At 36.0% G+C, this 12,070-nt stretch overlaps 1 protein-coding gene across 5 annotated transcripts in view; it reads left to right on the forward strand.

The window, feature by feature from the left end:
* Positions 1-12,070, forward strand: part of SOCS5 (suppressor of cytokine signaling 5) — a 76,637-nt gene that overhangs the window by 23,327 nt on the left and 41,240 nt on the right. For 2 of the 5 annotated variants that reach the window (XM_062571931.1, XM_062571932.1), the window contains exons 2-3: positions 1,772-1,866; positions 4,449-9,684. The exons of 1 other annotated variant lie outside the window; for it this stretch is intronic. In XM_062571931.1, coding sequence (XP_062427915.1) covers positions 4,461-6,074 — 1,614 coding nt within the window. In that variant the 5' untranslated portion in view covers positions 1,772-1,866; positions 4,449-4,460 and the 3' untranslated portion in view covers positions 6,075-9,684. Of the gene's footprint in view, positions 1-1,771; positions 1,867-4,448; positions 9,685-12,070 lie in introns of those variants that run through there. 2 more of the 5 variants (XR_009957879.1, XM_062571933.1) reach the window with 2 other exon arrangements.

The raw sequence follows: 12,070 nt of genomic DNA on the forward strand, positions 1-12,070 counted from the left end.
ATTGGAACAAATATGAAATTATTAGATTGGCTATGAAAGACTTTAAACTGAAGTTTTATTCTGACATTGGATAGAAAGGTACCTGAGACAGTTGCCCGCTTTCAAGGAAGCGTTTTCCATTTGCAAAGAATGGTTGCTGAAGCAGCCGATCCCTCCTGGAGCCACCAGGCAGCCTGTCCAGCAGGCCCTGTCAGCTAGGGTGGATACAACATGATGGGCAGTACGCTGGCTGCTCAGAAAGATGAGCAGAACTGAGGAACAATCACAGTAGGTACTGTTAAGAAGGATGTTTCAAGATAAGCGTCCATGAGGTGTGAAGTCTGTAAAGGTAAGACTTCTAATTAGTCAAAATAGTGCACGACTCCTTTGCTACCTGTGCTCAGGAAAACAAAAGCATCTATGGGTTTTTTTTTTTTTTTTTTTTTTTGAGTGCAAGTGTGTCCTTGTAAGCCTGAATGACCTAACATTTTTAAGTAATGCTTATTGAAAAGTTTATAGACCTTATTCTAGAAATTTTACATCTCCTTTGCTCTGTTAAGACCCTTCCTCTGAATCAATTGTGGTAGTGTTTACTGTCTTGTATATTGTAGATTTGCCAAAAACATAATAGAAAAGAAGAAATTGATATACTATAAACGTTAAAGTTGCAAAAGTTGCAAAACCTTTTGTGCCAAGATTTTGAGTTTTGTGCCAAGATTTTGTACTTGCAACTCTGCTCTCTGGAAAGGAACTTATCTTTATGAAGTTGATAGTAAGCATAGGGCCTAGCTTAACGGGCATTTTAGCAGTTTTAGTGCTTCTATAGGTGAGTGGAAACTGAAAATGCTTGGGACATTACTTTGAAGTTTTTGCATGGATTTTGCCTAGGAAAATTAACTTTGAACATTCACTAGTGACTGAATGTGGCTAGTCATCCTCATAGTCTTTATTCCAGTAAATGTGCGTCATATATTCAAATATTTTTCTTTCTGTTCTACATGTAAATCAGCAGTATAACTACTTAATATTTTCTGTTAACTCTTACTGCTGTCTTAGGCTTGGTTCTAGGCTTAAGAAGCAAGTTATTCTTCTGTTCCTGCTATATTTCTGATACTGATGTGAGCATTCTCTATTAAATCTCTCAACTGCTCTTGGATTTCTGAAAAACAATGTGATTATTATTTTAGGGAAATACTGACCTACTCTTTTTAATAAAGCACTTGTATTCCACCTACCCTCCCATTTTTAGAATCCTGGTTCATATTCCTCTTGCTTCACAATCATATAACATCCTTATGGCAAGTGCAGCAGTTGCTTACCTGGAAAAGTAATATTAGAAAAGTGTATATTTTTAGCTGCCTTTTGATGTGAGGTAGCAGCTGGAAACAAGGAGGAGAGGCAGTGTGAGGTGATCTGATGGCACTGCCTATCACAACTTGGGAACCACTGGTTTGGACTCAAGACCAAAATGCCTGGAAACCTTTTTTGCAGGCCTGAGTATGCCCGCTGTGTCTGGCACTTTAGTGATCCAGGTGCTGTGGCTTTGCTTTTCTTTCTCAAGAGCTGCCTTCGAGGGTCCTCCCCTGGATTCTGTTTCTTAAATGTGGTTAATGGATCAAAAGTTTCATGAAGCCTTTTATTTATGTTAATAAGCAGAATATTAAATGAGCAGACTGCTCTATGTGCATGTTTAAAATATAATTTATTTTAGAAAGGCCTTTGGTATCAGTGACATTTTAAGTATCTAAATGAAAATATATTCTAATAACTTACAATTTTTTTTTCTTTGTAGTAATCATGTTGCCCACAACTCAGAGAAGGAGTCTAGCAAGCTCATGTTGAGGTATATTCTCAAGACAAGATACAGTGACTCCTATGCTTTTCTGGGTAAGACGGGTGTCTATATTCTCTTAAGTATGACCAAAGATTAGTTAACCTTTGAATTTAAACTTTCAGAAAGTGCAGCCTGTGAAGTCAGTATATGGGAGATGATGTGTGTTTTGGATTTTGGATGAATTTAAAAAAATTTCAATGTGCTGAACAGTCTAAAAACATTCTAGACTAATTGTCCAAAGTAAACTTCATAGTGAGCAATTTGAGGATAAATGTCATATTAAATAATGTGTGATTGTGTGATCAGAGAAGCAGTTCTGGTTGACTGTCTCAAAGATATACACTGTTTCTAGCCTGATTGTCCAGGGGGATCAGGTTACATCTTTGTTACCTACTGTCTTCTCTCTTATGTCTCTCAGCCCCCAAATTCTAAACCTTTTTACTGGTTTTAGCTGAATTTGACAAAAGGGATAGTAGGTGTCGCAGAGATGTTTTAAATTTATGTATCTTGGTGGCTGGGTAGAGGAAAAGAAATGGATATATCCCTTGAAAGAAAGCAAGATAGAACCTGAGCTTATATATGCTGTGTGGACAGGCGGGTGACCGTCAAACAAGTGCTGCCTCCTGGTCAGTGAGGGTGTTGTGTGAGACTGCAGCTACACAGGCATTGCGATGGGATGAAACACATCTGTATGGTTCTAACAGATCTGTAGAAGATATGGCTTAATTCATTCTGCTGCTCCAAGAACAAATCCTCCCCTCTACCCCATCTTGGACTGGAGTTGCTAAAGGAAAGTCTAATTTAGGAGTATTTCTTAATCAGGAGTATATTCCTTGCTTATGGCTTTACACACTTTCACTTTGCCATCTGTGGCATTCTATAAGGTCCTTTAAATATAACATTTATTTTCTTTGCAGGTTTTTCTTGTCCAAAGCTTATTTTAAATATTGTCTCCCTTTCTTAAAAACTTCTTGTGTGTTGCTCAGGTTGTTATTAGCACTGTATTCTAGGTGACTTGTACCAGCAATCTCCAGAGAATGTAAAGATCTGACCTTTTTTTCCTCTCCTTTTATCCGCTTCCCTGAGTCTACACTAAAGTCTTAAGGCTTTATTTTATGTTGTTGGATATAGCTACTGCCTTGCTGCTTTTACTGGAGTATCTGAGGAGGGGTGGTGGTGGTGGGGAAAACTTCTTGGCTCCTTGTTTTCTGCCCTCTTAACAGTTAGTAGGTGGTTAACATTTATTATCCTTTTATCAGGATTCTCATGTAAGCTATACCTCTAACTTTTTCTCAGTCTCAGTAGATACTGTTATAATATCTACGTGCTTCTGTCTTAAGGGACTTCTAGACTGGATATCTAGGGTATTGCTTACCTGTTTATCATCTACCTGTGTATCTCATGAGACCCAGGGGGTTTGGTCACTGCTTTAGATTGCTTTCTGGCTGTGAACAGAAAACTACTGCAGTGACAGAGGAAAGTTTCTTCAAAATATTATATATCTGTAGACCACAGTTTCCATTAAGAGTTAAATTAAATAAGATGACATGTTTTAATCCTTTATCAATTTAGCACTTCTCTCAGAACTTAATTAGACCTAATTTAGCTTGGCACTTCCTGACTTGTTCTTAGTACAGAATTAGCCTGTTTCTGTGTGTCCTAGGGCGGTCCTGTGTTTTGGCAGTCTTGCTCCAGTTATCAGACTTGGTTTCTAAAGTAGCAGTCGCAAAATACGCAGTGCTAATGTTTTTATCTTTTTGCTGTATCTTCATGATTCACTGTCATCATGTCTCTGCTGCAGAGCTGCTTTCTTTTTAAAAGCTCTGGCTAAAGATAGAAGCTCCCTGGGCTCTTTCAGTCTTTCATGACTTACTAAGAAGTAATGCCAGACGGTTGGGGTGTGTGTGTGTGTGTGGCTTTTTTCTTTTTTCCTTTCTTTTTCTCTTTCTCCCCCTTTCAGATATTTTGTACCTATGGTTTTTTACTAACTTATAAAGCCTTTCTGGTATCTTTCTGTCTGTCTGTGTTTCCTGATGGTCGTCTCCTCTCCCTGCTCCCAAATGTCTAACTTGCAGTACATTTTCTTGCTCTCGTCAAGCATAGCTGGAAACTTACTTGATCTATGCCTGGAGCTTTTACTCTTAGATAGTGTATAGGGAGATTTAGAGTAAACTTGTTGGATTTCACTAGCTGCTGTCATAGTTTGGAGTGACTTGAATCATTCTTTTTCAGAGTTTGTTTTAACTCTGCTTATTGGCAAATCCTCAGGGAGTCATAGCATACTTATGGCACCTAAAATGAAGAACTTGTGATTGTATAATCCCTGGTGTCCATAAAATGCAACTGTGCAGTCTTAATTAAATTTTTAATGATCTTACAGAATAATGCGAGGGCTTGTTCTTAAATAAGATGTTTTGTAATCTCCCGAACATTTTCTTCATGCTGTTTTTTTAAATATCCAGATGATATGATGCATGTTGATGCTACATAATTGCACAAACACTAGGGCACTTCTTCAAATGTAAGTTCAATTAACAAAAATTTCTTTGTGTCAGTAACTTAAATGATAACTGAAGATGTATTTTTTACTTTTAAAAAACCTGTATTTTAATATTTCTTCTCCTCTTGAATTTAGATAACATAATCCATGGATAAAGTGGGAAAGATGTGGAACAGTTTCAAATACAGGTGCCAGAATCTCTTCAATCATGAAGGTGGAAGCCAAAATGAAAACGTAGTTGTGAACTCCAATAGTTGTTCATCTGCTAAAGAGAAAGCTATCCAGATAACTGATTTGGCTAAACAGCAACCATCCAGCAGTCCTTTGAGAGAAAACATTTCTTTGCAATTAGGTGTAAGTCCTTCAAAGAATTCAGCCAGACGAAACCAAAACTGTGTCACTGAAATTCCTCAGATAGTTGAAATAAGCATTGAGAAAGAGAATGACTCATGTGTCACCACAGGAGCTAGACTTGCTCGAAGGGACTCTTATTCTCGGCATGCTCCTTGGGGTGGGAAGAAGAAACATTCCTGCTCTACCAAAACCCAGAGCTCCTTGGATACTGAAAAAAGATTTGGTAGAACAAGAAGTGGTTTGCAAAGGAGAGAGAGAAGGTATGGGGTGAGTTCTGTTCATGATATGGATACGGCATCAAACAGGACAGTAGGTAGCCGCTCTCTGCGACAGCGTCTGCAAGATACTGTTGGGCTATGTTTTCCCATGAGAACTTACAGCAAACAGTCCAAACCTCTGTTTTCTAACAAAAGAAAAATCCATCTCTCTGAACTAATGCTTGAGAAATGCCCTTTCCCTGCAGGCTCAGATCTGGCTCAGAAGTGGCATCTCATTAAGCAACACACAGCTCCTGTGAGTCCACATTCAACTTTTTTTGATACATTTGATCCTTCCTTGGTTTCTACAGAAGATGAAGAAGACAGACTCAGAGAGAGACGTAGACTTAGTATTGAAGAAGGGGTTGACCCCCCTCCCAATGCCCAAATACATACTTTTGAAGCTACAGCACAGGTTAATCCATTATATAAACTAGGACCAAAGTTAGCCCCTGGTATGACTGAGCTGACTGGGGACAAAAATGTGCCACCACCAGGAAGTTGTGACTCGGAAGAGGACACAACAACACTTTGTCTGCAGTCACGCAGGCAGAAGCAGCGTCAGATGTCTGGAGAGAGCCATGGCCATATCAGCAGGCAAGGGGCTTGGAAAGTGCACACTCAGATTGATTATATCCATTGCCTTGTGCCAGATTTGCTTCAGATCACGGGTAACCCATGTTACTGGGGTGTGATGGACCGCTACGAAGCAGAAGCACTTCTGGAGGGTAAACCCGAAGGCACTTTTTTGCTCAGGGATTCTGCGCAGGAGGACTACCTCTTCTCTGTGAGCTTCCGCCGTTATAACCGATCCCTACATGCACGCATTGAGCAGTGGAATCACAACTTTAGCTTTGATGCCCACGATCCCTGTGTGTTTCACTCCTCCACTGTTACAGGGCTTCTAGAGCACTACAAAGACCCTAGCTCTTGCATGTTCTTTGAACCGTTACTTACTGTATCTCTGAATAGGACTTTTCCTTTTAGTCTGCAGTATATCTGCCGGGCAGTAATCTGCAGGTGCACTACATATGATGGAATTGATGACCTTCCTTTACCTTCAATGTTGCAAGACTTTCTAAAGGAGTATCACTATAAACAAAAAGTCAGGGTGCGATGGTTGGAGCGGGAACCGATTAAAACAAAGTAAATGGAATCCAGAGTCCTCAATAAGCTTATAGAATATGCTTTTTTTGTGTGTTACAGTTTAACTGCAGCAAGTGCACCAACGTCTAGCTTTTTTGCAATATCCTATTTAAGCTCAGTGTTAGTATCCTGTCAGATGCTGCCTGCTGTTAATTAAACTAAATTGTGATGCCTCTTGGAAACAATAAGCAGACACAATTCTGCACGTTTTTCATTTAGGCCTAATTAAAATATTTTTGCTAATTTCTAAATATTTTGTTTCCCCTTTATAGCTGTAGTAATTGGATGAAGAAACTATGAGGCATTTTCCATGGGGCATTCATGCAATGCTAATAAAGACTTTATTAGAGGAACGTTTTTGCTAATATTTGAAGTATTATTTTTTTAAAGTATCTTCTCACAAACTTTCCACTATTCAAAGTACTAATTTAGCTCATAAACATAAAGTTTCCAAATACTAGTGAATAAAAGTATTTTCTTCTGAAAAATGGAAGAGCGGTTCATTAGAAGCAGGGATGACCTGCAGTTCAGTAAGAGTTAATGGTGTTTTGATGCTAACGAATGAATCATGCTTTTCTCAGTGTATAAGGTTTCCTAATCATGAAGACTTGAATATGTCTGCTCAGTACTGTAATTCTGCTGAAAACACTTGGAGATTTAAGTGGCATTGTTAGCAAAAGTAATACTGTCATGGACAGTTTAATACCTTCCAGTGTGAAAAAGTGGCAGAACACAGAATTAGATTATTGCCATGAAAGAAAAGTTTGCAGCATTTTCTAAAAGAGAAACCAGTGGCCTGACTACTTGTAATTTACAATGGAAGATAATGGTGAAGAGAAAAAAATGTTTAATTATTTAAAGTTTAATATTTTTATGGAGAAAGTTACCAGTGGTTGAATTATTGTAATCAGAATACAAAACCTGACATATCTGAAATAAATGTCAGGTTTCAAAGGTACTGCTACACTTTATTTGTAAATACTTTTTCCATTAGCGCTTTTAAAAATGTTTTTGAAATAATATGCACTGATTATAGTTTCAACAGATGACTTAGAAACAAAATTCTAAGTTCTTATTTAATCAGAGATGGGACTTAAAACAGTTCTATCTTAGACATTTTTGCACTAAAATTTTGTTGGAATGCCCTATCCCTTGTTAATGTTTTGTACCGATTATGAGTGCTCCCTAGTTTCTTTACCAGCTGCTACAGTATGTTATAACTTACTTCTCTATGGCAGTGACCTGTGCGAGGTAGGGAACACTTTGGCTGCAAGTACAATAAACGTTATTCTTGTATGCTACACTAACCCTTCTATTGATGTATTTTTCTGCTTGCTGTGCCTTGTTCTGGCTTTTTGTGCTAATAAAGTACAGTATGTTCAGTGTTATACTTGTATATCTGCTCTGTTTTTATATATTCACATAACTTGTAACAGTTAACTGAATTTTTAAAAGGCTTTCCTAGTACTTTTAGTATAGTTAATGCACAAATACTGTGCAGTTGAATATTGATTGGTGAGCACACCGTATTCCTGTTTTATGTTACGTTACTTGTCAGAAACCTAACAATGTACGCAATTGAATAATGTTTCTGTGGTTGCTGCAAAGCAATGGACTTGTCTGCAGGTGTAGAGCATTTTTAATTTTTTCCAATGTAAAGGATGAATATTAGGAAGAGATGTTTCAAAACAAGATTGATCCCCTGTAGCGGTTACTGAAAGTATTTCAGCCAGTTATATAGCTGACTGGTGAGCTTAATATTTTGATACTCCCCACTGAGTTAGGAATGGTTATTAATTGCTGTAATTTGTCAGTACAGCTGTGACATTTGCTCACTTTTAGACTATTTTTAATAGACGCATATATACAAATTGGTCAAATGTCCTATTTTTACCAAAGATTACTGTCAATTTATGTTGGGTATTTTTTTAATGGAAGAGTTAGAGTGGAGAGGTACAATTTCTGTTCTATCAAATGTTTATCCCAAATTATGATAAACCAAAGTATTTGAGAACTTCATCTGAACCTAAGTAATGTATTCATTTATGTTGGTAAGGCTAAAAACTTTTATGTCAACGATGTCATTTTTCTGGAAATTGCAGTGCACCTGACGAAAAATGATTTAAATAATTTTGTAATGACTGGAACAGCACTATTTTGTAGAAGCTCGTACTGAAAGGGGTTAATTTGGAGCACCCAGAAAGCACTTTAAAACGTATGTTAATATGCTTGTGGAAAATCTGTGACTCATTATGCATTCTTTGTAGTAGCTTATCTTCTTCCATGTGTTGAAATACTTCAACTGTTAAAATGAAACTTTATTCAGAATATGTAAATACTTATCACTAAGTTTATGTAAGTATGTGTACAAATGTGCTAAGTCACTTAAGTTTTGAATTGTGTGTGTCATTGGATGTGCAACCCCTGGTTTAAAATCTGCTCTAAGCATAGCTGCTTAAATTAAAAAAGAAGAAAAAAAAATCACCAGCATGAAATTGCACCCAAGTGTACCTTCACTGTGTCGTTCTCACTGTTCCCTCAATTGGACTTCAGTTCCGGATGAGTTTACTGTATAGCTTGCTTTTAATATTAGTATTTTACAGCCAACTTGCAGCCAAGCTTTGTCTCAATATAGGAATCTGGTTTTGTTTACACCTGTTGCAGTTGCTTGTCATAAACTAGCTGATGAGATGCTAGCTATAACAATATTAACATGGTCAGATTGCACATTCATTTAACGTTTTACTATGTGGTTAATCTTTAGGGGGAGGGGAGAACCATAATTTTGGAAAGTTTGCTCTTTCATTTTTGTAAATAGTCTTTACAGAGAGAATCCCTTACAACACAACACGTTTTTATAATTGCCTATTCCTGGTGACTTCTTTTAAAGCTTTGCTTCACTGAAATATACAGAAGAATAACATGCTAATGTGGTTATGCTAAAAATTCAATCAAGCTTTCTTAATTATAGTATGCTTGAGTGCTGACTACTAGAGTTGCAGTGCATTTTTTAATCAATGAGTTCATTTATCTTCGGTTTTAAAGGCACTAAAACTTTGGTAAGTTGTGAATGCAGATAGGAAACTGCTTCCTTCTGTTTGTGGGGCATACTTCAGCGTTCTGATTTTCTTTAGAAAATCTTGTAAACATATTCTTCAGAAGATGTGCACAGAACTGATCTTTTTAAACAGTAAGTTTCAATTTAAGGTATGCTAGCATGATTCAAATTTAATCTGATTACATAACAGATAGCTATTTGAGCCTTAATCTTACAAAGTATTCTTTGGAGGTGATTCTCATTTCTGCAGAAATCTATAGAAAGGGCTTACTCTGTGGGATTATTTTACAAGATATTGCAATGGTCTTTGTATTTGAGAAAAGCAAGATGACAGTGCTATGTAGGAATTTAGATCTTTGAATACTCAGCAGTACTCAGTTGTGGTGTTGCACATAAATACAAACATCATAATAGTATAGGAAGCCAGCAGCAGCTCCAATATACCAAGAGATTGAAATTATAACTGCAGTTTCCATATTACATGTTATCTAACATTGAAAAATTGTGTAAATAGAATAATGTCATGAATACATCGAAATATAGCACTTGGAATTTATTTTTTTTTTTACTGTGTAACTGGGTCATCATTTATAGAACACTATTACAATAAAAATTAGGACATAAAATCCTAATCTTTTTAAAAATACCATTTTTTTTGTCCTCTTGGAACTGAGGAGAAATAATCTTTTTATTATATATGAGGGGTTATGTTGGATTTTTCCCCCCCTTTCCCCATCCTCCCTCCCTCTGAAAAATCAATTTTAAAGCATAACTTTTCTGAAAATATTCTTAAGGACTACAAAAGTGGTCTGAATAACTTGTCAGAATGAAACTTCTCATAAGAAAATAAGTTACAAAGCTGAGTTTTGCATTTGTGTACTTCAAATTTTGAATATGCTTGAAGACTTTTTTGCACTCTTTATGAAAGCAAATGATAAATGTTAGAACCATTTTTAATTTAATGGATTGAAATTTAATATGTTTCAATAGTTATTTCCCCAAGTTTCCATTAAATAACATGTGTACTGTATTTACTGCTTACTGCCTCCATAGTCAACTTTTCTTAAAATACAGTATTTTTTCTTATAGAAAATATCCATCACTTGCATTGTCAATAGTAGCTTTTCAGCAGTGAAGTAAAATAACCCTTAAAGAGACTGAATTACAGTAGGTGACAGATGAATCGTGTCAAAGGGAGAATATAAAAAGCAATAATCTTTAAATCAGAAGTGGGCAGTCCTTGAAAAAAGACTTGTATGTTAGTATTTGATAAAGTAAATTCAAGCCTTTGCTAGACGTTCTGACATCGTATCCACTCATGTCATTAAGTCCATATTTAACTTTGATTCTGCACTACTTGGAAACAAGCAAAAGACTCTGAACTCTGATCCAAAGCAGGTTTGCTTTATTCTCCGTATGCAAGCCAGATTTCTAAGAACGGTTTGCAGCATGCTTCAGAGCTTCATCTGCTGCAAAGTTGCATGCAAGACGAAATCTGTAAAGTACTAAACAATGACAGAAGGTGCTGAGTGCCACACAGAGAGGAATCTGCAGGGAACGGGCTCCTTTCTTTTTTTTTTTCAAAGCTAACTTGAAATACAGTATTTAGCAGAAATGTTAATGCAAAAAATTTGCGTCCATAAACATATTACTTGAATTACCTTATTCTTTTTAAAAATCACAGTATTTGATGTATCATATTAAAGCCATTCAAATCTAAAATAATGAAAGTGTTCTTTGAGTCTGGTTTTCCTAAAGTATTATGGTGAAATTACTGTATATGTGCCAAATCTGACAGTCTTCAAGAATCTACATAGTCCATATATATATATATGTTAATAAGATGCCTCCAAGCACATGTACATTCATGGGTTTTTTTGAAGCCAACTGAAGTTCACCAATATGGTGCGCATTAATATATTGTGATTTATTTTTTTTTTTCTGAACTTTGTTCTATCTGCACACATTGCAGATAGAAGGACTATTTTCTTTGTATCTTCAGCTGTAGTTAACATATGGCTAGTTGCTTGGTGTGTGTGTTTTGCTGCTATGGCCAAACTTACCTAAATAGCTATGTCCCTTGACTCTGACTAAGGGAGTATTTTGTTTCTAATGAAATTGTTTTTTTTTTTAATTTTACAATAGAAACCAAATCCTTTAGGTTTTAAAGTGTTAACTCTTATAGAACACTGCTAATTTTTCTCCCTTTTCGTGATAATGGGGCTATACAAAGAATCATTTATCTTTTGATCATTGGTTCCATCTACCAAATGCAATTGACATTTAAAGGTCTGAATTTTATGTAGTTTTTCATTTTTTTAATTAAAAATGCTAATATTGAGAGCCCTGAAAAGTTTAATGTTTTTGTAGAAAGATTTATAAAGCAAATGTTTTGTGATGAGATAAGGATTTTTTTGAAGATTCTTTTCAAGAACAGTTTCGTCTTTCTTGTACAATTGCTATGTCTAAAAGACTTAAAAATGAAACAATTCTTTATGACTTTAACCTTATAGTTGTTTCAAGATACAAATTTATAAACCCAACTTATTTCAATGAAGCATTTCCATTGCTATTAATTTTATAAAATATTCCTTTAAAAAAATTGTGTATTTATTGGATGTTAACTCCATAACATCTCTAAATTCATTGGTATCCAGAAAACTATTGTGTATATACTTTTCAAGCTGAATGAATATTCGCTTTGGAAACTTGCGTAAAAATACAGCTGTTATCAGATAGGTTTCTTAGGGCCAACACAATGTATCTGTTATGAGCTGAAGCTCTTGGTGCTTGACTTTTTTTCCCCTCCCGTCTTCAGTAGAAATAATACATGATTGTATGCCTGTAACTCTTGTTACAAATTTACTTGTTGAGCACACAGTTACACCGACAAGCAGAAATATCTGAATTTCCTTGTCTGAAGTAAAGCAACTTCTGTGACT

Source organism: Rhea pennata, chromosome 3 (genome assembly GCF_028389875.1).
Source record: "Rhea pennata isolate bPtePen1 chromosome 3, bPtePen1.pri, whole genome shotgun sequence".
Lineage (NCBI taxonomy): Eukaryota > Metazoa > Chordata > Aves > Rheiformes > Rheidae > Rhea > Rhea pennata.